The sequence below is a fragment of the Leucoraja erinacea genome, chromosome 9, assembly GCF_028641065.1.
Source record: "Leucoraja erinacea ecotype New England chromosome 9, Leri_hhj_1, whole genome shotgun sequence".
In the NCBI taxonomy this organism is placed as follows: domain Eukaryota; kingdom Metazoa; phylum Chordata; class Chondrichthyes; order Rajiformes; family Rajidae; genus Leucoraja; species Leucoraja erinaceus.
The window spans coordinates 49,357,107-49,383,097 of record NC_073385.1 but is presented as its reverse complement, the minus strand read 5'-3'; the positions used below and the strand labels follow the sequence as shown (position 1 = coordinate 49,383,097).

General features: G+C 41.6%; 1 protein-coding gene across 7 annotated transcripts in view; it reads left to right on the top strand.

The window, feature by feature from the left end:
• The window catches only part of LOC129700355 (alpha-(1,6)-fucosyltransferase-like), a 664,773-nt gene that overhangs the window by 469,793 nt on the left and 168,989 nt on the right, over positions 1-25,991 (top strand). For all 7 annotated transcript variants that reach the window (XM_055640772.1, XM_055640767.1, XM_055640769.1 and 4 more), the window contains one exon: positions 4,108-4,538. In XM_055640772.1, coding sequence (XP_055496747.1) covers positions 4,336-4,538 — 203 coding nt within the window. In that variant the 5' untranslated portion in view covers positions 4,108-4,335. The remainder of the gene's footprint in view (positions 1-4,107; positions 4,539-25,991) is intronic.

Here is a 25,991-nt window from a genome sequence, read left to right as displayed (position 1 = left end):
CCTCGACTCTCCCACAAGTGGAAACATCCTCTTCACATCCACTCTATTCTCCACATCCATTCTATTCTCCAGATCCACTCTATTCTGAGGCTGACTGGGAGCTGCTGGAGCTGCTTCACCTGGGTGGGCAGCTGATTGTACTTCTTAATGACTGAACTCATTTATCTACAGAATTACCTCTAGTGTGGATAGTTCACCTTGTCAATCCCGAGGGTAAGGTACAACTTGGCGTCGGGGCGTGGAACTTGAACAGGGGCAAAGAGACTGCTGATGTGTCCCATCAGCGATTGGCGCATTTAGTGTCAGTGTTACAATTGGGGTCCATTCCTGCTCCAACATTCACAATCTTAAATGGCCTAGCTGTGTTGGAAACGATGGGCTTGTATTTTGCAGGCATAGATGTTCATTAAAGCAGGGCATTTTTGTTATGTTGTATCCACATCCATCGATTACATTAAGGTGGATGAACAGGAACATTTAACCTGACGGCTGCTTTTCGTGCTTCACGGTGGCTAAAGGTTCCAGAAAAGACCCAGCTTGGCACCTTCTGAACTGTCCGTTTGTTGGGAACATCCGTGGTGGTGTGCTTATACAGGCACTCCCCAGATTATATGATAGGCCACTTATGTAAACTCCCACTTCCGTAAACAATTCTTCAAGACCACTGATGTATTTCTCAGACAGACGTCTCTGTAGCAGGGCACTACTGTGCACAAGGGTGTTTTCCGCAAGCCAGTCAACTGTTCTCATGGGTGCTCCGAAGTGGTCTCTGTATCGGGGCGCCCATATGATCTCCGCATTGGAGCTCCCTCGTGGTCTCTGTGTCGGAGTTCCCAAATGGTCTCCGCATTGGAGCTCCCGCGTGGTCTCCAAAACGGAGCTCCTCCGTTTCCGTTTCACGTAACATCTAACTAACGCCAGGGCCCCAGAGCACCTGGACTTGCTTTGTAAACGTTGGAAACATTTGGAGAAATTTCGAACCACTACTTGAATTAATTTAAATAATCTTTCCTTAATTCAGCTGACAATCAAACCCAGCACATGGAAACTCTCAAGAGTGATTAAAAATCAATTTAATAAAGTCAAAGAAACAAAAAACTAGCACTTTAAAGACTTCAATAAAAGCACATTTATCCAAGAGCCGCTTGCAACATTTTCTCCCAGCCCTTCACCTTAACCAATGTAATTTGCCTCAAACATCAAATGCGTTACAATTTACATTCCCTGCAGGCTAATTGAAAGTTGTTTTGCAAATTTAAGATTAAGCTGTATTCATTTTGGTCATCTGCTTATCATGGTAATGATGATTTCCCATCGTTCTGTGATGTACCAACTTTATCTGTCTGAGATTATTCAAAACCAGTGTGTTGGAACATTCTTCAAGCTCAGTATTTGAATAACCCAGTTTGAAATTGGTAGAAGATTTGGAGTTTGAAGGTGGATTAATTAATTAGCAGATTATTCACTTTCTTCTTGGATTAGTAAAGTGAAATGTTAATTTGTTTCTAACATCCATATAGCTCAGATCTTTAACACACTATTGCTTATTCTACATTAAGTTGTTTTTACGTTATTTTATTCACAACACCAGGGGACAACTGGAGCCAAGTGTTGATGTCCATTGGGGTTAGGAGGGAGTGCAGGGGCTTCTAGGTTACCAAATTCTGGAGGGTAAATGTCAAGGCTGAGTCAAAGATCTTGGGCTGAAATGGTCGTGCACTGTTGTGGTCACCGGTCTGCAGTGACCATGGTGGAGAGGATTATTGGGACACAGCTAACATGCCTTGGAGGGCATCTACCACACACGGTGCCTCAGGAAGGCCGTCAGCATCCATAAAGACTCCTCACACCCTTGTAACGGACTGTTCGAACTACTTCCCTCCGGCAGACGTTACAAGGCCTTCTACGCCCGAACCTCCAGACTCAGAAACAGCTTTATTCCCAGAGCTATAGCAGCTCTGAACCGGCCCTGCTGAGTGCCCCCCACCCCCCCTGGACTGTCTCCCTCGGATGGTCACGTTGCACACAGCTTATTTATTTATTTTACCTTTCTTTTACATCGGTTGGAAGCTGCATACTAAATCTCGTTGCACTGATGTGCAATGACAATAAAAGATATTATTATTATTATTATTATTATGATACTTAATTGGAATCATTTGCCTGAATCTTACTGGAGATGAGGACTTGAAGGTGGACTGGTGAAGGTGGATTGTTCTCCTTGGATCAAGGAAGGCTGAGGGAAGATTGGATATGATGTATAAGATAATAACTGCTTAAAAGTTGTGGAAACACAGAGAAGTGGTTTGCATTTGCTCGCAGCTCAAAGATTGGATACACATGATTGGATATGATTGGACAAGGGTTCGATCCTGACCTTGGGTGCTGTCTGTGGAGTTTGCACATTGTTCCTGTCACCATGTAGGCTTTCTCCGGTTTCCTCCCACATCCCAAGAGGTTAATTGGCCTCTGTATATTGTGTTGGGCGTGGATGAAAAAGTGGGGAAACATAGACCTCGTGTGAACGGGTGGTCGAACGTCGGTGTGGGCCCAGAGGGTGGAAGGTGGACCTTATAATCAATCAACCTCTAACAGCCACAACAATTGTGTGGATATGACCAACCAATGGAGATTTCCTCTTGATTCCCCTTGACCTATGTGTTCTCCCAGTTGCCAAACACTTTAATTCCCCTTCCCATTCCCACACTGACTTTTCTGTCATGGGTCTCCCCCACTGTCAGAGTGAGGCCAGCACTTCATATTTTGCTAAGGCAGTTTACAACCCAGCAGTATGAATATTGATTTCACTAATTTCAAGAAACCCTTGCATTCCCTCTCTCTCCATCCCACCCCCATCCTAGACATCCTGCTAGTTTCACTGTTCATATCCCTTTATTATCACTTCTTCCATTATCAACAGTGGACCATTGTGGGCTCCACCTTTCCTGAGTCGTCAGTGTCGGTTCTGATTTGTTCTGCACCTTTTCATAGCTCTCCCCTGAATCTCAGGCTGAAGCAGGATATCAATCCGAAAAGTCATCTATTCCTTTTCTCCAGACATGCTGCCTGACCCATTGAGTTACTCCAACATTTTGTGTCTATCCTCTTGATTCCCATTTTTTTGCCAGGGCTTCTTTCGAGTTCTACCTTGATGGCGAGTGTATGCTCCCTTTCACCTCTGGAATTCGGCTCTTGGGTTCATTTCCAGACCAAGGCTTTGGGGAAGTCTGCAATTGAGTGTTCTTCATAAATGCAATATTAATGCAAGTGCCCCTTGAAAGCACTCTTGATGACATCTTCTATCATTTTGAGGATTGCTTGTAGTCTGAGCAGCAATAAACCGGAATGGATTTCGTCTTTTTTAAAAGGCTGACCTTCAGGTTTTCACAATTAGAGTTTGATAATGTCTTAGAATGGTGTCCAACTCTAATTTACTTTAGAGTTTAGAGATACAGTGCAGAAACATGTCTTTGGCCCACCAAGTCCGTGCCGACCAGCGATATCCTTATACCAGCACTATCCTATGCATGAGGGATAATTTACTATGTGTAACAAAGCCAATTAACCTCCAAACCTGTACATCTTTGGAGTATGGGTGGAAAAGAGGAGCACCAAGGGAAAACCCACACAATCACAGGAAGAACTTTGTACAGACACCACCCATAGTCTGGCTCGAACCAGGATCTCTGGCACTGTAAGGCAAAACTCGACCACTGCACCACCTTGCCACCAGTGTACTACTTTGGTGTACTAAGTCCAAGTTAAAAATACTTTTTCAATTCAATTTTATTGTTCCAGTTAAAATATAATGCATTCTCTTTCATTCCAAAAGCCTCAGTTGTTTTTTACAAATGTGTTCACAGCTTCATAGCTCAAGCCTGTCTGTAGATGCATGTTTTTTTCCTGGGATGGTTTTCAACATACCCTAGGATTAACTGCATGAACTGAAATTTGTCCTTTTGGATCTCTCAGGCTAGGTAAAGAGATCTGGCCCTTCTCCATACAACAGTGCCTCTCGGCTTTCAATGTAATTGCTTTCATGTGGACTATTATCTGCAAGTCATATAATTAATCCAATTAAGTGTTCTTTTTCTTCTCTTTCTGCAGAATGTCGAAATGAGAGGCTTTTAATAAGAGAATTTGCTGTTTGTCAAATCAAGGGAAAGCTATATTTGGGGAAAGAAAGAGTGCTACAAGAAATTCTAGGAGCTAATCTGATTGCTGGCACAATGCTTTGAGGAAGAGAAAGACAGAAACTCATTCATCTCGAAAGCATGCCAGCTTCTGACCTGTGAACGGCTACGGTGGAGTACAGAGAGAGCTGACCATCTGAAGATGCGGCCATGGACCAGCTCCTGGCGATGGATTATGTTGATCCTTCTTGCCTGGGGAACGTTGTTATTCTATATAGGCGGACATTTAGTCCGAGACAGCGACCAACCAGATCGCTCCAGCAGAGAACTGTCCAAGATACTGGCAAAACTTGAACGTTTGAAGCAACAAAATGAAGATCTGCGGAGAATGGCAGAGTCCCTGAGGTGGGTAGACAGAGGGCCGAGGTCAGGCTTCACTGCACATTTCCAAGGGGGATTTTGCGTACATATTGGTAAATGAGTCGGGGAAAAAAAGTGCGTTGGGATGCATTTAACAAATGATTGTGCAAACTGTTGTTTTGTGGAGATTTTCATAACTGGTTATTAGTGAGGACAGGGGTACTCTTGAAATACACAAGTGAGAGCAATAACTTATTTATACCTCTCAAAATATAAGTATTTATAAACTATGCCAGGGATGCTTAATACAGAAATGCTGCATGTGTAATTGCAACTGCTTTATTTTGTGGTCTAAATATACAATATTGTGCACTGAAGTATGGTGATGTATTCCGTCATTGAAGTCGTCAGCAGAAGGAGTAAACAAGTATCTGCAGACCTGATGGTTTAGCATTGCTTCCGGGGATGCTACTGAAATCTGTCATGAGACATCGAGTGATGAGGCACTTGACAAGAGCAAGGCTGGCCAGAGAATTTGCATGGACTTGCAAAGGATGGGTCATGTCTGTGATTGAATTTCATTTTTTGTGAGGCCCATCGTGTTGGCATGAGCCACAACACATCCCACCCTCTGCACTCTGTAGAGTGTGAATGTTGGCTACAGAGGCTTTAGTGCAGCATTTAGTATGGTTCTGATTCAGAAATGATCAAAATTTAAAACTTGTCAAACAGGAGGGTAACTCTCCGAGTATTAGTTTGAACAACTGGTGACAGTGTACAGGGGAAAGGAGCATCAGAATTAACATGCAGCTTTATTTCGGATACAAAGTGCTGGAGTAACTCAGCGGGTCGGGCAGCCTCATTGAAGAAGAATAATGAATGATGCATGCAGGAGATGCCGAATACTCTGGCTCAAAGCAGAAATTTAAAATATAAATATCAACAGATTGCATCTGCAAGTTGTGGCAGATGGAATTCAGTGTGCGAACATTGAGGTAATTACTTTGAATTTTGAAAGCGTAATCTGAGCATTTTCTTTATTTTTTTTTTTGCTTTAACGATACAGCGGGAAACAGGCCCTTTAGTCCACCAAGTCTGCGCGGACCAGCGACCACCCCGAACACTAGCACTATCCTATTCACTAGGGACAAATTACAATTTACAGAAACCAATTATCCTACAAATCTGCATGTCTTGGAATGTGGGAGGAAACCGGAGCACCTGGAGAAAACCCACATGGGTCACATGGAGAATGTACAATCAAAGTCACAATCGAACCCGGATCTCTGGCGCTGTAAGGCAGCAACTCTACTCCTGTGCTGCCTTTTTGTTCTGGGATTTTGTTATCGCGATGGATTAGGTAGTATTGGGTAGCAAAGGGTACCAGGGCACTCCGTGTGGGGAAATCAGTAACAGCAAGTGGAGTAGGCCAAACAAGGTTACTGAATGCAATGTTATTCTTTGCTTTTAAGAGTTGGGAATACAAGGCCTCAAAATATTGCTTCGTTCATATCCCAATATAGAACTGAATTCAGAAAAGAGCAAAGATAGACATAATGTGCTGGAGTAACTCAGTGGGTCAGACAGCATTTCTGCAGAAAAGGAATAGGTGACATTTTGGTTCAGAACCCTTCTTCAGACTGAAAGTTGAGGTGGGGGTAATTAAACTGGAGACGAGAAAAGGCCAAAACAAAACAGGTCAGGCAACAGATGACCTCCGGAAGGGTGGAACCCATAATGGCACATTGTTGATAACAGCAGTCCATTTGAAGAAAAATGGTGTTCCTGGAGGGACAGCGATGCAGATTTACAAATGATGCACTGATGTAAAGGAATGAATTGCGCAAATCTATTGAATATTGAAGGGTGTATCAATTTGACATGTTTGGATTAAGAGGTTTGGTGGTTTATTATCAGTCGGTTGCAGAGCCTCTGTTTCTTTCTTGTGAGACCAATTCAGAATATTAAGTTCAGTCGGTTCGGAGAAAAATCAAGACGCATTGTTTTTTCAAGAAAAGCTTTTTTTGAAAGAGCACAATTGTTTGGTCAGTTGAGAATCCAGGTTTTCAGTACACAAGCAGGTCAGGGATTTCGGAGCAGGAGAAAGAGTGGATGTGGAGAGGATGTTTCCACTAGTGGGAGAGTCGAGGACCAGAGCCTGTAGACTCTGAATAAAAGGACGTACCTTTATGAAGGAGATGAGAGGGATTTCTTTAGTCAGAAGGTAGTGAATCTGGGGCATTCATTGCCACAGAAGGTTGTGGAGGCCGTCAATGGATATTTTAAAGTCGGAGATTGACAGATTCTTGATTAGTATAGGTGTCGGGTTATAGGGAGAAGGCAAGTGAATGGGATTGAGAAGGAAAGATAGATCAGCCATGATTGAATGGCTGTGTAGACTTGGTAAACTGAAGGCCTAATTCTGCTCCTATAACTTATAAACTTATGAACTTAGTTGGGGCACTGATGAACTGTGATTACACTCATGGGGTTCGAATGACTGGTTCCTGTTGCCTTGGTATATAAGATAGTTTGTCGAGTGGATGGTGATGTGCATTATGAGTTGTTCAATCATAATGTAAGCATTGATGAAGGATTAATAGAAAAATGTTGTCAGATTCTGTACTGTTTTACTTTTCATTCAATCCTCAGTGCTAGATAATAACTTGCTCAATGTCACATAGAAAAGTACAGCATAAGAACAGGCCCTTCGGCCCACAGTGTCGGTGCCAACAATTATGCCAGAGCCACCTCAGTTGAAAACAACTGGGCTACTCTAGAATAAATGAACAGGAATCTGTGACGACTGCATATGGGGTACTGAATGATACTGCATATGTCAAACTGAATGAAAGAAGGATACCCCGTATGCAATCGTCATTTACCATTCCAAAATGAGCACTTATTATTTCATAGTCATACAGTGTGGAAACGGGTCCTGCAGCCCAACTTGCCCATGCTGACCAACATGCATATAAATAATGTTTCATTTTGTGAAGTAAATCCTTTTCTATAAGATCAGAGGGATTTCTTTGGGCTGGTTCGTAGTTAGTTGCTACTTCAAATTAATTGCATTGCGTGAATGAATGAATGATTCTTCCAATTTCAACAGATCATACCCATTGAAGACACCTAAATTCCTTTGATAGGATTAGTCTTTGACTGAGGAATCTCTTCCAAAAAATACCTGAAACATGAGATTAGTTTTTTCTTGGCCTCAGTAGCCACCTCATTACTTAAAGAGATAAAGTGGAATTAATTCAACCCTGCAGAACTCTCTAAAACAAGGGAGATTTTGTTTAAAACATGGTTTAGTTTAGAGATACTGCATGGAAAAAGACTCTTCGGCCCATCGAGTCCACGCCGACCACCAATCACCTGTACTATGTTATCCCATCTTCGCCTCCTACACACTAGGGGCAATTTACAGAAGCCAATGAACATACAAACCTGCATGTCTTTAGAATGTGGGAGGAAATTGGCGGGTCTGGTGAAAACCCACATGGTCACAGGGAGAATATACAAACTCTGCACAGACAGTGCGCAAAGCTCTTTTTCAGTAAAACCTGCCTTATTCCTTCTGAAAAAGGAAGCCACAAACCATATTTTAAACTCTAGTGTGATTTATTCTGCAACTAAGTACTCTTTATTGTCTTCAAATTACCTTTGTCTATCACCAAGCTATTATTTAAACCTGGAAGAACAGAATGAAGAAACAATTGTAATCTGAGTAATGAACAAATCCAGCATGAAAACATTTAATATGCAAGGCAGCAGCATGATGGACTATATTCCATGCTGGACAGATGGAGCGACAACAGCCAAGAGGAATGAGATGCCATCCAGAAGCAAACAGTGTACTTAATCTATAGCCCATCCAGTGGAATCATCAGCATTTAGCCGATTAAATAGCAGTAAACCTGGAACCTGCACACATCGAATGTCAAACATGGAAGTGCCACACTTGCAGGTAGATGTGGATGGTGAAACCTGTCAGTTTCTCATGATCACCAGTTTTGAAGCCGTGTCTTGTTGCAATTCCACATTACACCAGACGATTTCCCTTTGATTTAACAGAATCCAAGACCCCATTGATTTTGGTGAGGATTATAGGGTTCTGGATGAAGAGGAAAATGGAAGCAAGTTGCTTTTTAAAAAATATTTTAGTTCAGCCTCATTGTTTTAAATTATTTATGTGTTGAGATGTTTTCAGTAGTTATTATTGGTATTTTTCAATAGTTGTATTAGTTTAACTGCCGACTAAAATAGATGTTTTAATGTTGATGAATATTAGACACAATTAAACAAAGTTTTTAAAAAAATCACTCTCCACTTCAGAAAACACTGACATTCCCAAGTGCAATCTTGGTTTATTGTATTGCATTTGCTATTGTAAGGCTTATAATAATACTATGCAATATTTATGACTATAATTGTGTTGTTATTAGTGTGTGGGATTTTGGTTGGTCAACATCGCCCCACATTAATTTTGGTTCATACCAGCGATTGTTGTATTGGAGATTTATTTTGTGTAGTGCAGAAAGTATTCTGGTGGACACATGGAGAATGCATGTGGACTTACCCACTATTGTGATTGCCGCCTTCTGATAACCTTATGAACCCAACTTTAATCCATTTAATACTAACAGCCTACAGTGACTGAAGTATTCAAAGACAAACATGCAGGGTCACACAAGTGCCCCTTAAGTCACACAACATGGTGAATTTGACACAAGTGGCCTGCCTTCCTCTTTCGCTGGTAAAAAATCATGTAAACTACTTTGATAATAAACTGAAAATACCCAGGTCATGCAGGTGAAGAAGACAAATCACCGTCACCTTTTCAAGGCGAAGATGGTCAAAGAAATCTGTAGTTTTTTTCTGCATCTTGAGAATGAACTGCAAAAATAAAATTAATCTTGAAAGTGAGTTTTTCCATCTCTGAAAAGAAGCACATTCCTTTGTTTCATATCCATTGTTTTAGTAGCTTAAAGCCCTGTCCCACTGTACGAGTTCATTCAAATGTTTTTCCGAGTTTAAAAAAAAATCAAATTCGTGGTAAGCACGTAGAATGAACGTAGCGGGTACGTCGGAGCTCGGGGACGTCTCTTAGCGGCTCGTAACTCTAACGGCAGGTACTCGGGAAACGCAATAAGCTCGGGAAGACTCGTGAAATTTTTCAACATGTTGAAAAATGCCTACGAGAGCCCCGAGCACTTACGAGCGGCCATTACCGTAAATCTCCAAGTTCGAATCAGGGCAAACCCAGGAGAACTCTTGAATGAACCCAAACAGTGGGACAGGGCTATTACTGCCAAGAGAGAGAAAACATTGGAAACGGTCAGTGGGTTTGAGCACATTTTCAATCTTCCACTTTCACCATCACTATTCCAAGTAATATTCTTCACTGTACGATGAACTGTTCTGCTGTGTTGCAACTGATAGAACAAAGCTGTTCTTTGGAGAATCATAAGGAGTTAAATGTTCAATTGTGATGGTGTAGAGTTTTGTCATGGATCTCTTGTTGTAGTGCTGATGGGTTGCTTGAAGCACGTTTGGTATCTTTGGTTGCTGAGTGAGCCTAATCTAACAGTGCCTGATCCTTTTAGATTCCTGGCCAAAATATAACATCCAGGTAAATTATACAACTGCAAAGGCTTCCAAGGTTAACTGGAGGACACCCGGTGCTATTTGTATTTTTTTAATCTCAAATTCCAGTGACCTACCTATTTGTTCCTGAATTCCTTCTGATCCAAAGTGCTCCATTTTGCAGGGATCCTGTGTGTGTATAATAGAGGACTTATTTACACAGCAGAATCTAAAAGATGGGTATTGCTTTCATTTGCAATATGAGAATTGCATTTTCACAGATATTTTCCAGACAGATTAATCTCTCTGGTCTCATTATTGATATATTTCCTCCAGTTCTCAATCCTATTATTTTTTTGATGAAAATAAGTACCATGAGCAATTTCCGTGAAAGATGCACATGTTTAATCCTGGCTTTATTTTAATGTTACCCAGAATGTTGTTGCTCAATTGACATAATGTTGTTGGCATTCGCTTGGTTCTGAATTAAGATGATCACTGGATTGTGGCTGTGGCTCCATATGTTCAAGGTGCACTGTTGATCATCGACATGTTGTGCAGGCAAACCTCACATTTTTATGCGGGGGATACGTGCTTGAATAGCAACACGCAATTCAAAATGCGTAAATTAAACATATAGGCAATTGTGCTATTTGCAGTGAATTTGAATACATTCCAAAATATAGCAGTGCATAAATCAAGCTAAAGGAACAAGCAGGTTATTTCCAAAATGCTTAAATCAAGTTTGAAACACAAGATGCTCGTGTTCATACAAATTGTTACTTTGCAAGGATTTCTCTTCACAAAGATTTCTCAAATGCCCTGAAAACTTGGATGCCATGTCCATTTGCTATAATGATCGCTTTTAAATTGGTCTTTGCGTAGTAGTCAATGCATCACAAGCGTCCACTTATACCAAAGGTCATATTTTAGGCACAATGAACACTTCAGGAGTGTTGAAAGATGTGCCTTTTCACTGTTCCACTATATTAACCAATGAATTTATTAACTTCATTTTCACAGCCGATAACATGTGATTTAGTTCTCTCACTGGATATTTAGTACCATTTTGATTTTGAAAAACTGAGTGTGCCATAACGTTTGGAGAATTAGTTGCCACTGTTTTACATGTGGAACGGATCCCAATCATGTCAAAAAATGTGGCTGAACATATCTAATGTCTGATAACTACAGGAGATACGCTTTTTATTCCCTATCTCAATCCATGGCCTGGCAACAATCAATGAAATGTAATTTGATATTAAGCTGTCAATTGTCAAGGGCAGAAAGATCAGATTGTTATGAGAACTGCAAAGCAAAAGATAAGAAGGCACTGCAGATGCTGGAAAATCAAAGGTAGACAAAAGTGCTGGAGAAACTCAGCGGGTATGGCAGCATCTATGGAGCGAAGGAAATGGGTAACGTTTCGGGCCAAAACCCTTGGAACATTGAACATAACCCACAGAACAGTGCAGCACAAGAACAGGCTCATCAACCCTCAAATTCTGTGGCGAACATGATGCCAAGACCATCACATATATCTACCAGCACATAATCCATATCCCTCCAATTCCCTGCATATCCACATATCTATCCAAAAGTATTTCAAACACCACTAAGTATCTTCTTCAACCATCAGTGCGTTATTACCTTCTGTGTAAAGTGAAACTTGTCTGGCACATCTCCTTTAAACGTTCCCCCTCACACCTTAAAGCTTTGCCGTCTAGTATTTTTTTTCCCCATCCTGGGAAAATGATTCTGACTACCTCTTATGGCTTTTATTTTATATTTTACTTCTATCAGGTCTCCCTGCAACCTCTGACGTTCCAGAGTGAACAATGCAAGTCTGTCCAACCTCTCCCTGTAACTCTCCCTACTCCAGGTATCAGTATATATGGTAAACTTCTCTGCTTACTTCTTTCCAAAGCCTCCACAGTCCTTCCTATAATGGGAGTAACCAGTTTGAAATCCACATTTTTGTTGTTGGTATTGGAGCATTTTTCCAAAATTTAAGTATAAGCTTGCACATAAAACTTTTGAAATGGGGTCTAACCAAAAATGTCCTATAAAGCAAATATTTCTTTCCAGAATTTTGACTTTTATATACAGAAAACTGCGCTATACTCTTGTAACTCTCACAAATCATTGGGGAAGAGTTTATTTATTTTAGTTTTTGAATAATACAGTCTGTGTATGAATTGTAGCAGTAACGTTGATCGAGCACACATATAATAAGTGTTTATCCTTCTTCTGAATTTTTCTACTGTGTTCCCATTTTCAGGGAGGTATTTCTATTTCAATATAATTTATGAATATTAGATTTGCCAAGCCTATCTCTGTACATCATGCTCTGAGGTCTATTGGGTGTACAGCCAACAGCCAATGCCTATGATTTGGTCTGCAAAAACCCAGGTTTTCTGTTCGCCGATAACAATAAGCAAAAGAGTAAAACTATACAATCCAAAATTAAAATGAGGAAAATCTGTATTTTTGCCGAACTTCAGTATCAAAGATATATAAAAGTAAAATATAACAGACAATAATAATCAATAGCGTATCAATTGCTTATAACCTGATCTTAGCGTAGTCTCGTTCCTTTATCCACAGGAGAATTAAAACGTCTCTTAATTCCAAGTCAAATGAGGTTAATTATAATATAATTTGGAATCAAATCAAGTTGTTAGTTGATTAGTTACCATTTTAGATTTGCTGAGATTTAATGGAAGAATTGTGCCTAAGTGTTGCTTTTGCGATTTGGCATCAATCATTAATTTGCTGTCACAGTACTCTTGGTAATTATATCACAGTCACTGAAAGACTACAAACTGAAATCATCTCTTCTTTCAGTCATAGAGTCATACATCGTGGAAACAGCCCCTTCAGCCCAACTTGCCCACACCGAACAACACGTCCCATCTGCATGAGTCCCACCTGCCTGCGTTTGGCCCATATTCCTCTAAATCCGTCCTATCCATGTACCTGTCTAATTGCTTCTTAAAAGTCCCTGCCTCAACTACCTCCTCCGGTAGCTCGATCCATAGAGCCTTTTGTGTGAAAAGGTTGCCCGTCAGATTCTGATAAAATCTTAGCACTTCCACCTTAAACCTATGTCCTCCAGTTCTTGATTCCCCTACTCTGGGCAAGAGAATCTATATGTCCACCCAATCTATTTCCCTCCTGAGTTTAAACACATCTTAAGATCAACCATCATCCTTCTTTGCTTATACTGAAGATAAACTGTGCAGGGGCTTTCAGAGGTTGCAATTAAACTGATATATAGCAAGGCAATAATGGATAAGTGTAGGATTCCCATCAATGGGTCATTGATGATTGGTGCATACTCGCCAAGTTTAATTGGTATTTAATTGGCATCTAATTTGCCCTACGTTTTCGGGGGGTGGGGGAGAGGGAGGGAGGGAGGAATAGGATCTTGGGAGAGTTGATGGGGATGTGGGGTGAATAAAACATGAGTAATGGATGGTCAGCATGAACACTGTGGGCCAAGGGGCCTATATTTTTTCTCTGTTTCTCGTTCACTCGCTCTCTCTCCCCCCCCCCCCCCCCCCCCCCCCCCCCTCTCTCTCACCCCTCCCTTGGTAGAAAGTATCACTAATTCCTCAAATTCTTTATTGGGTGTAGCACTGGCTTGGGTTATATTGGACACTCGCATAGTTCACCTCATCTCCTGTTTTTCAGGTCTTTCATGATTTTGGCTGATGTAAAGAGATAGTCATAGAGTGATACAGTGTGGCAACAGGCACTTTGGCCCAACTTGCCCACACTGGCCAACATGTCCCAGCTACATGTCCCACCTGCCTGCACTTGGTCCACATGCCTCCAAACCTGTCCTACCCATGTACTTATCTAACTGTTTCTTAAACATCGGGATAGTCCCAGCCTCAACTATCTCCTCTGGCAGCTTGTTCCATACTCCCACCACCCTTCAGATTACCCCTCAGATTCTTATTAAATCTTTCCCCTTTCACCTTGAACCTATGTCCTCTGGTCCGCGATTCCCCTACTCTTGGCAAGAGATTATGTGCCTGATCTATTCCTCTCATGATTTTATACATATACTTATAGAGTTAGTTGATTCTAACTTGCGTGTTGAAAAGTGATGGGTCCAATCTTAGATGCTGCTTGACTATAGAAACTTGTCTGCTGGACAAATTGTGGAATCCCATTTGGATGCTCTGCCATTTGTATCAGGCAACGGAGGATTGCAGTTATTGAACAATAAATACAGCTCTTCCTGGAAGGCAGCATAAGAAGTAGTCCTGCATTCAATGTGGAGCCAGAGAGAGCAGACAAGGTGAGAACAACACCCAGGCTGTCGCTTGTGGTGTTTGAGACATCTTGCAGTCACCTCGCCCATTGCTCCACGTCCCAAAGAAACACAGCACGGCATGAGAGGCAGTGAGTTTTCCACCAACTTGCAAATTCCATCAGCAGCTGAAGCAAGCCCGAGTTTCGATAATGAGGCACTTTGCACAAGTGAGAATAAAAGTACCATTGAATATTGTTCCTCAATGGTTTTAGATCCTTGCTGATTTTAGATGGTATTTTATAACAATTTTATTTTAAGCATAGGCTGTTTAAACTAAACAAATATTGGTTGACCATTTCTAGTCTGATGAAACTTTCTAAATGGGAAATAAAATGGACTGAAGTGAGCTAATCTATTGCTTGAGGTTGGTTAAAGGACCTGTGGGGAGGTCCACCTTGGTAGCCAGTATATTCATGACTTCAATGTCCAAGTGTGGCAGTTAGGAATCAGTGAACCTGATCTCTGCATTTGGACCCAGCACGGTGTTCAGAGGCTAAGAACAAGCATCTTGATCTGGGGGGGTCAGATGCACTTTATCTCTGTCCCCTCAGTTGTACTCGAGGCATCTGGAAAATCACAGTAAGCTCCATTCATTTGAAAACCCTCATCCATCCTGAAGGAAAGATTATTTTTTTTTGTAAACTTTTAATTGACATTAATGTTTGAACTCATTTTTATCAATGTAATTTCTTTCTAGGTAACGTTATCTTTGTATTTATTTATTTTTTTATTTGAATACTGATTGCCCACATCTCTGATTATCAGAGACCTCTGAAAACATTTGTAGACGTCTTTAACAGGTGGGGTCAGAGTCTTCAGATCCTCTGCCCGAGTCCTCAAATATCCTTGTGGACTAAAGATAGATACAAAATGCTGGAGTAACTCAGGCAGCATCTCTGGAGAAAAAGGATGGGTGACGTTTCACGTTCGAATCGGCGGCAGCCACAAATTGCCTCGGCATAAGGTGCCTGGTAGGCCTATTGTTGGTTTGGAAAGGTGTGATCTCAAGAGGAACAATGTGGAAAACTGTGGGAATATGTATGAACAGTATGTATGAACATTGAATTATCTAATTTTAAGTAACCTCCTGGCCCCCCTTCCTGCACCCTAGTTGTTTTACCAGTGCCATAGTTTTCCACATTATTTCTCTTGAGACCTCACCTTCCCTAGCCAACAATGGACCTACCAGGCAATGCCCTGCCTAAGGTCATTTGCGGTTGGCCCTGATTGATCCTGGTCTCCAGCTCTTCACATCCTTTCCCTAATTTTGTCTAATTTTAAAACGTGAAGATTAGAGCTTCCACCACTTATATGCTCGAGGAGGGTGCTGTTAATCATTATCAAGCAATTACAGGGGAATGGGTACAAAAGGCCAAAAGTCAAAGCAATTTAACTACAGAGAGATACTATTGCCAAAAATACACATGCTACTTAAAACCAGCTTATTATCTTTCACACTGGGCTAGAATTACTGGGCATGAAATGATTGTTAATTGGTCTGTAACAAATCTCTGTAAGCAGTGACCATGTTCCTCCTGGTTAATCTGTCACTAACCTTTAAGCTCAGTGCAAATGAGCAACACTTCATTCACCACGAGTAACAGATAACGTTTAACCCACAGCAATCACTGAATCCTTCCAACATTCTGTTTTTGTTGCAGATTGTCTTTTCCAGTTGGCAACTATTGTGATATTTTGCATGTTTTGGATTTTGGGGATGATTTTTGTGTCCATTGTTGTGTATACTAGACTTGATAGGGCTCGTGTATATTGTCACATTTGAACTTGGCTCTGTATATCTAGAATGAGTGGACAAATGAACCCACAGTCATCCTTCTATTTTTTTTTTTGTTGCTGGATTTATCTCCAAGCATACTCGCATCACCTTTCTGGAGAAAAGGAATAGATTTCAGGTTGAAATATGGAGGGGGGGTTATCTGGAGGCAAGAGAAGGCCAGGCAAAACCAGGACAGCAACAGATTTCTCTGACTATTGATTATTTATATTCCGTTCTATAGTCATGCTATTCTATATATCTGTGCAGTTCAATTATAGATCATCCTCGTCGTAGAGTCATACTGCATGGAAACAGGTTCTTCGGTCCAACTTGTCCACACCGAGTGACATGTCCCATCTACACTAGTCCCACCTGCCTGCATTTGTCCCATATCCATCTAAACCTGGCCTAGCCATGTAGGAGCTACCCCATACCCATCTAAATGCTTCTTGAATGCTACAGTAGCACCTGCTATACATTCTGGGTTTTTTCCCCCTGATTGTCATGAGTTTCTTTCCCCACTGATGGTGGAATGCCAAATGGTGCAGAGTATCATTGTGGTCATGTCCCAAGATGTTCATTAAAAATCTGAGCAGTGCATTTGTTTATCTTGTACTAATTTCTCAAGTCAATTAAAATCCAATTTTAATCTTTTTTTGTAGGGATGAACTTTACTGCATAATTTTGAGTAATTTCTTGATTTAGTATGACAGGTTAATAAGAATTCATCACCAAGATTGCTATTCATCTTGCTGTTTTAGCCTCAGGGCTGGTTTGTGGTACAGTCTCTATATGGTAATATGACACATTTTCCTTAAAAGATGACCAACACCAGATACAAACTGAATATATTTATGACATGTAAATATGACAGACCAAAGCAAGTATGTCTATCTCTATCCTTGCATAATTTAACTAAACTAACTCAATGTTGAGTATTATTGTCATGTGTACCTAGGTACAATGGAAAGCTTTTTCTTGTGTGCTATCCAGTCAACACAAAGACTATACATGATTAAAATCAAGCATCCACACTGTAAATATACAGGATAAAGAGTAAATTGTTTAAATTTTTCAAACTTCTGTACCTCGTGCTTGATGGGAGAGAGGAAAAGAGAGGGTGACCGGGGTGTGAGTGGTCCTTGATTATGCTGGAGACCTTGCTGAGGCAGTGTGAAGTATAGATGGAATTAATAGAAGAGAGGTTAGTTTACGGGGTGTTTTGGGCTATGTCCACAAATGCTGATCCACCTGCAATAAGCAGGTTATTGATGCTCCAAAGATCCATGATTAAACATTCCTTGCCACCAGATATCACATTATCCTGTGGGAGAGCTAAATATCCCACAGGCAATTTGATAAAAAAGTATATTCTGGAAACTTCCCATCCAACTCCTTTGACTAAGTGCAAACAATCCCTCTTTGACGGTCCGTATATTCACCCGGTACTTTAGGGAAAACTGGTTCCCTGAAATCATCTGAACTCATCGAAAGTGGAGAAACATTCATTGTTCATTGCATTACTCAACACACTGTTCTGTGTGTCCAGAGGGCTAGTATAGACATTGTGGGCTGAATGGATTCTTTTTTGCAAGCATTTCAGAACCAATAGAGACATTTTTTGCAAGCTTTAGAACCAATAGACATTTTTTTGCAAGCTTTAGAACAATAGACATTTTTTGCAAGCTTTAGAACGAATAGACATTTTTTGCAAGCTTTAGAACCAATAGACATTTTTTTGCAAGCTTTAGAACCAATAGAGACATTTTTGCAAGCTTTAGAACCAATAGACATTTTTTTGCAAGCTTTAGAACCAATAGACATTTTTTTGCAAGCTTTAGGACCAATAGACATTTAGAACCACTAAGGGCACTTACATTTGAGTAGACATGTGTTCAGTGTTATTCACAGCTCAGAGAAACATGACACTCTGCCTTCCTTCATCTTGAAGAGACTGTGAGGCACACCACTTCCTGGTTTTATAGTCCCTCCCCCAGCCGCCAGCGGGGGCAGCAGAGAGAATGGGGAAGTTTGTAAAAACATTAATATATCTGTCATTTTTCATCGACGGGAAAAATCCTCGGCACACATGAGGCGGAGGGGGGCTCTGAGCAAGGTGGCCAAAAATGACGGCCGTAGGTGGTGGCGTTCTCTCGGAAATCGCAGCACAGATGGCCAAAAGCGGTCAAGAACAGAGATTTAGTAATATAGATAAAGATAGTGTAGCTTAACTAACTATACAGAATAACCTATTGCGAGAAAAGCAGAATGAAGGATGAGGGTGGATCTTATTGAAACCTACTGAATAATGAAAGGCCTGGATAGAGTGGATGTAGAGAGGATGTTTTCACTCGTGGGAGACTCGAGAACCAGAGGGATAGGACTAGTAATCTTTTCATCATTTTGGTTTTAAGGAAAGGCAAGTGGAATTTAAGTTAGGAAAGAGTGAAGCAATGCGCTTTTGGGAAGTTAAGCTAGGGCAGGACATACGCAGTGAATGGCAGGGCCCAGTCGTGTTGTGGAACAGAGACCAAGAAGTAGAAATACATACTTCCCTGAAAGTGGCAACACCGTCTATCCACACAAGGTCAAGAACACACATTACAGCACATGAATGGGCCCTTCGGCCCAACTTCCCCGCCCTGACAAACATACCCCATCTACACAAGACCTGTCCAAATGTTTTTTAAACGTTATGATCATACCTGCCTCAACTACCTCTTCAGGCGGCTTGTTACATATACCTACCACCCTATGTGTGAAGAAGTTGCACCTCAGGTTTGTTTTAAATCTTTTCCCCCACACCTTAAACCTACGCCCTCTGGTTCTTGATTCCCGTACTGTGGGTAAAATTATTTTAACGTGCATTTGCCTTGTTACTTGCTCTCATAATCTGATTCATGATTTAAAAGTTGTGTAAAAAGTTCCTTATCTAGAGTATAATATGACATGATTAATACAATATGGCATTTCAAGGACTGCTGTACAAATGTTATTTCTATATTTGTTCTGTCTGCTGTGTTAGAATGTGCAAGAGCAGTTATTGATTATATCAAGCAATTTGTTTGCTCTGTTATAAAACACTTCCTAGGTCCTGGCTGTTACATTTGTTGATCTCTGGTCAATATTTAGACAGTCGAGATTCGGCATATGGTTCTGATGCATTAAAGCAACACTTGATAGGAAGAATACCCTGGAGGTTCTGCAGGGAAATTAACAGATTGTTAATAGATCAACTTTGGATCCAAAAATACAAATGCCCCTTCATCAGTTCCAGAACTCACGGATTTGTAGATGCAAGGAACCGCAGATGCTGGCTTGCACATAAGGACATACTGTAAAGTCTGAAGAAGGATCCTGGCCCAAAACATCACCTCTAGAGGTACTACTTGACCCACTGAGTTATTGGACTGTTTCAGGCAAAAGTCCAAGAAATAACCAGGCACATCATAAAGTGGAGAACATGCCAGGACGTAAACCGTTGGTGAAATGGCCAAAGACTAACAGCAAGGAGCGGGAAACCATCAATGCAGATGTGAGCCTAATCTTAAGTGGATTTAAGGGATCAGCAGAAAAGAAGTTGGAGAAGATGGGTGATCTAGTCTACAGCTATGGAAAAGAGAAATTCGGAGGGAAGGAACAACTCAGCAGGAAAGATAGGCTTCTTCTCCCCAAGTTCCGTCGTCTCCAAGAAATCCAACGACTTGTTAAAGAAAAGCCTGAGGAAGTTGTGGAAAAAAGCAACAGCAGAAGAAAGCGAGGGCATCAACCTCCTTCAAGAGGACCTAAAGATGAACTGATACTTGTCCCCGCTGACATCCCACCAATCTCACCCCACAACATCGCTTTGACATCAGCCCTTCCAAGCTGAGTGAGGTGAAAGAGGTAATGAAGAAGGCAAGAATGGCCTCTGCGCCAGGGCCTAATAGTGTTCCGTATTGTCTACAAGAATGCCCCTGGATGTTCTGAAATTCCTCTAGAGGAACATGAGTGTTGTGTGGGAAATTAAAGTTATCCCCAAAGCTTGGCGAAGAGAGAGGGGAGTACTGATCCCAAAAGAAAAAAAAAATCATCTACAATCGAACAGTTTTGGCAAATAAACCTTCTAAAAATAGAAGGCAAGATTTTTTTTCAATGTATTGGCGAAAAGACTTACAAAGTATCTGAAACAAAACCATTTCAATGATACATCAATCCAAAAGGCTGGCATAGCAGGCTTCTTGGGATGCCTTGAACATACCAGCGTCATATGGCATCAGATACAGACCGCTAAGAAAGAACGAAATAGCCTGCATGTCTTGTTCCTCGACCTAGCCAACACCTATGGATCAGTTCCACATTCGCTACAGTGGACTGCTTTTGAATTCTTTCAGGTGCCTGCAACAATAACAAATCTGGTAAAAAAAACGACTTCCAGGATCTGCAATTTTGTCTCACAACATCAGACTTTACCACAGCGTAGCAACCACTGGAAGTAGGCATCATGGCGGGGTGTGCCATCTCCCCATTGACCTTCATTATGGCAATGGAGCTCATTAGCAGCGCAGCAAAATGGGTTGTGGGAGGAAAATGGCTACAGTGTGGTCAGCAGCTACCGCCTATACGACGAGTCTATGTGGACGATATAACAACACTAACGACAACTGCCCCCTGCACTTCATCAAAACATCACATTGGTAAGGGTGAAGATTAAACCCAGCAAGTGCAGAAGGTCAAGTCAAGGATCAAAGATTTAATATTGACGGAATACCTGTTCCAACGGTTTCAGAAATGCCAGTGAAGAGGTTGGGCCGATGGTATGATGCAAAGCTCAAGGACACCGAGCAGTTTGAACAACTCAAAAAGGATACCATCATGCACATAGCTCACATCAACAAGACCTTGCTACCAGGGAAACTCAAGCTGTGGTGCTTTCAGTTTGGCATACTACCAAGAATCATGTGGCCTTTAACTATGTATGAAATCCCCATCAACAAGTGGAAAAGCTGGAAAGAATGATCAGCACACATGTGAAACAGTGGCTTGGACTTCCACGATGCTTAAGAGCTATCGGACTGTACGGGAGTGGCAAATTAGAATTGCCCATTGCAGGACTTGTGGAAGAGTTCAAATGCACTAAAGCAAGGTTGGTCATGACCTTCAATAAATCTGAAGATACTGTTATGCGAACAGCGGCCCCCAGTGTGGCAACAGGGAGGAAGTGGACCCCATCTGAAGCCGTTCAGAGTGCCAAGTCTGCTCTTCATTTCAGGGATGTGGTTGGCCAAGTCCAACATGGGAGAGCCGGGCTCGGGCTCGTCCCAAAAGCTCCTCAATGGCACAAGGCAACATCAGTGCAGAAGAGACGGCTCGTGGTGGAGGAGGTGAATAGACAGGAGGACGCAGAGCGACACGCCAAGGCCGTCTCAATGGCCAAGCAGGGCCAATGGACTAACTGGGAGAGCCTGGAAAAGAGGAAACTCAGCTGGCGTGACATCTGGCAAATGGAGCGATCTCGGCTAAGTTATGTCATCAGAGCCACTTATGACGTTCTCCCATCACCCCAGAACCTGAAGCAGTGGTTCGGAGAAGACCCCGTTTGCTCCCTTTGCCAAACATCTGCATCACAACAACAGCCAAATTGGCATACATTGTGGAATTGAGAGTTCCATGGAAAGATGGTGTTGAAGCAGCTTATGAAAGGAAAAAGATCAAGTACTCTGAACTGGCAACTGAAGCTGCCCAGAATGGCTGGAAGACCAAGAATTTCCCTGTAGAAGTGAGATGCAGGAGATTCATTGCTGCATATGAAGAAAATGCGGGGTGAGTGGTCGCTCCCTCCAACATGCAATCAAGTCATTGTCGATTTCAGCAGATAAAAGCAGCAATTGGCTTTGGATTAAAAGGAAAGACAACAATTGGGCTGCAAGATGAAGACAGGAGGGTATGGAACTGAGGGGGGTGTACCTGGGATGCCAGGTATCACCGTTGAGCCCTCTGGAGACGTTGTGGGCTTATCAATGAAACGTCAAAGAAGGAGGGTGCCCGCCTGATGGCCCCAATGATGTACCTACCCTACCTTTCACCACTCCAATCCCACTGCCAATATCAAGAGTGCCGACACAGGGATTGGAACATTAAATCCTATTAGCTCTACTACTCCAGAACTCTGACCCATTGATAACTTATATTTGGAAACAAAATTTGGTACAGATCTTTCAATTCCACCCGGTTGCCTTTACTTCCTGTTTATGCAATTCATTTTCACTGCTCCACATCAATTTCAATGACCATTTGACAATAATAATCTTTGGAGAACAGCAGGCAACCAAAAAGGAACCCTAACCATCACCCATATGGCCACTATTCACCCCTTAACATTAGAACCCCTGAGAATGTGATATTAAGTTGGCTCCTGTTTGTGAGCTTTCTTCATCCCTTAACAGTAACTTAGACTGAGCGGTGAACTAGAGTCACATAAAGATGAATCCCTCAGGTTTCATTGCCTGAAAAAATATGATTGAAAGACATTCAACCAATTAGTTTATGTAACAATCCAACAGATATGTAGTACATTTTACAGATCAGAAATATTTTATTTCCAAATAAAACCATTCTTGATTTGTTACTTTTGAGGCTACTGATGTGTCACTTCCCATCCATGAACAATCTTTCACTTCACATCTCGTAATCTAAACAGGAAGGCATCCCAGCAGATGGCATGAAGCCCAGAAAGTAACATGAGGCGTATTCTACTAATTATTCTAACTTGTAGCAGACGTGTGCTGAGAGTACCCGTCAGCATTTTGAAGGCACTTGATGATCCAGGTGATGCTGATCTGTAATTAGTGGCTCGGTATTCAAATGCTCATTTTTATCCCGTGTCATCAAGATAGGACTTAAGGGCGGCACGATGGCACAGCGGTAGAGTTGCTGCCTTACAGCGTTTGCAGCGCCAGAGACCCGGGTTCGATCCCGAATCCAGGTGCTCTCTGTACAAAGTTTGTACATTCCCCCCGTGACCTGAGTGGGTTATCTCGGAGATATTCGGTTTGCTCCCACACTACAAAGCCATACAGGTTTGTAGGTTAATTGGCTTGGTAAATGTAAAAATTGTCCCGAGTGTGTGTTGGAAAATGTTAATATACGGAAATCGCTGGTTGGCGTGGCCAAAGGGCCTGTTTCTAAACTAAACTAAACTAAAATATAGGTTTAAGGTGAGGGGGGAAATATTTCGTAGGATCCTGCGGGGCAACGTGTTTATACAAAACTTTGGTAAGTATATGGAACAAGATGCAGGAGGTGGTAGTTGAGCCAGGTACTAACACAATCTTTAACAAAAATTTGGACAGGTACGTGGATAGGATAGGTTTAGAGGGAAATGGACCAAACACAGGCAGGTTTGGACTAGTTTAGATGGGGCACGTTGTCCTGCATGGGCAAGTTGGGCCAAAGGACCAGCTTCCACGCTGTATGACTCAATGACTCTATGTAAATAGATGTGCTGACGTTTCTCCAGGGCTTGATATTATTTTGATGCTTTTCGCCTGGTTATACAGCCTCATTCCGTCAAGGTTATTAACCTCAAAACTTAGCTATTTGCCTGAGGATATTTGAAGTCATCTTGCAGCTTTGCTGTGGAATATTCCTTGAAAATAATTATTTTTGTGGCTTACTTCAAACAGGCAATGTCTAATTCAAGCTGAGTTTCTGCTGTCTGTTTCAAACCTGCAGGCTGTGACTTTTGACTTTAGCCTATTGAGATACAGCATGGAAACAGGCCCTTCAGCCCACTGGGTCTACTCTGACCAGCAATCACTCCATGCACTAGCACTATGCTGCATACTAGTGACAAATTACAATTTTACCGAAGCCAATTAACCAACAAACCTGTACGTTTTTGGAGTGTGGGTGGAAGCCGGAGCACCCAGAGAAATCCCGCGTGGTCACAAGGAGAACGTACAAACTCCGTGCAGATAGCACCTGTAGTCAGGATCAAACCAGAGTCTTCGGCGCTGTAAGGCAGCAGCTCTACCGCTGCGCCTCCATGTTGACCCTTTGCTTGAGCTGTTCTGAGCCTGATAGTCAGTGGATTAGGTCATGTTTTATTGCATCCTTGGATGTTTTTAAGATATCGGTGTTAATTTTCTATTTATTACAATGGGACATGGTTGACTTGGTTGTCATTTCTAAAACCTGCTCTGCTGGCCATCAATCAGTGCCTGACTGGCCAGTCCAAACACAGCTGTGTGTGCTGGGAAAACAGTGATTTGGCAAAAATTGAATCATTTTCCCATTGGGATGGCTTTGACAAATACTGCAGCCGACAAATCAGCCTGGAATTAAATTATTTGTATCTTTGAGTACCTTCAAGTCATTTTCCTGTAAATTCAAAATAGACATATGAGGGACTAACAACCTGTCCTTGACTAAGAGCTCAATTGTTAGTAGCAGTAGATTTATAGCATAGAGACTTTTGGAATTGTCTTATGGATGGGTTGTACAGAAGAGATTCCCCTTAAGCTTAGAGGTTGAGAGGTGATATAATTATAAAATAATTGGAGGAGTTGCCGGGAAAGAGAGAAGTAAATTCGCTTTCTTTGGTTCCGGTGAAAAAAGATGGGACATCACATCAAAATCGTATTAGTCCATTCAGGAATAATGTGAGGCAGAGTACAGAGAATCTGGAAAACCTTCATTCAAAAATCTGTTGAGCACGGGCCAATTCTAAACTTTCAAATAAAGATTTTTACTTCTTGTCAAGTAAGGGTGTTGAAACATTTAGAGTTAAGACAGTTGGATTGAATAAGCATTCAGATCATTCAAGATCTAATGAATGGCAGGTCAGTTTCAAGTGATTGAATTGCTTGCTATTCCTCTTCCTACACAAAATCCTAAAAGTACTCAGCAGGTTGGGCAGTAACTGTGGAAAACATCAGGTGAATATAGACACAAAAAGCTGGAATAACTCAGCGGGACAGGCAGCATCTCTGGAGAGACGGAATGGGTGTGTTTTGGGTCGAGACTCTCCCCTGACTAGTCTGAAGAGGGGTCTCGACCTGAAACATCATCTATTCCTTCTCTCCAGAGATGCTGCCTGTTTTGCTGAGTTACTCCAGCATTTTGTGGTCTTTCTTCAGTTTAAATCAGCATCTGCAGTTCCTTCGTACACCCAAAATACACTGTCCCAGCATGCCATCCCAGATTATTCAGCGGGTGAATAATCTTTCTTCAAGACACCTATGTTCCAATATAACATTCTCAAGACACAGAAAGGCTATTGATGGCTATGGATTTAATATTTAAAAAAATTCAAGTCTGGAAGGCACCAAATGATAGGCTAAAGTGAATCGCATTTACCTATTTTCTCAGTATCTGTAGATTGTGTAATATACATCGGGCAAGATAATTGTCTGCGGAAAGCTGGTTTTGCTAAAATTGCGGATAGCTAAAATTGCCCAAACAAATGTAGAGCAAGGGAACATTTTTTTTGTCTGTTTCTGAGTGTGTTGGTGCTTGCCATTAAAAAAGAAAATATATTTTGGTCCAAGAATTTCATGTATTCAGTTCTGTCCCTTTCAAGGCCAGCCTACTAAAAAGACATTAGCACTGCCTGTGATTCATTTCCAGAAAGAATTTCAATTGTATTAGTCTGAATCATAACTCATGTTGTTCACCCAGCAGTGGATGTGTGTTGAGGGTTATAGATGAGCACATATCATGGAATGTGTGATGCAAAATAAAACCTGGACAGCAGTAGCGTTGTTCACACAGACTTTCTGAGACTTTTGGCTGCCCCTTTATATTTCCATTTGTATCTTTGAGT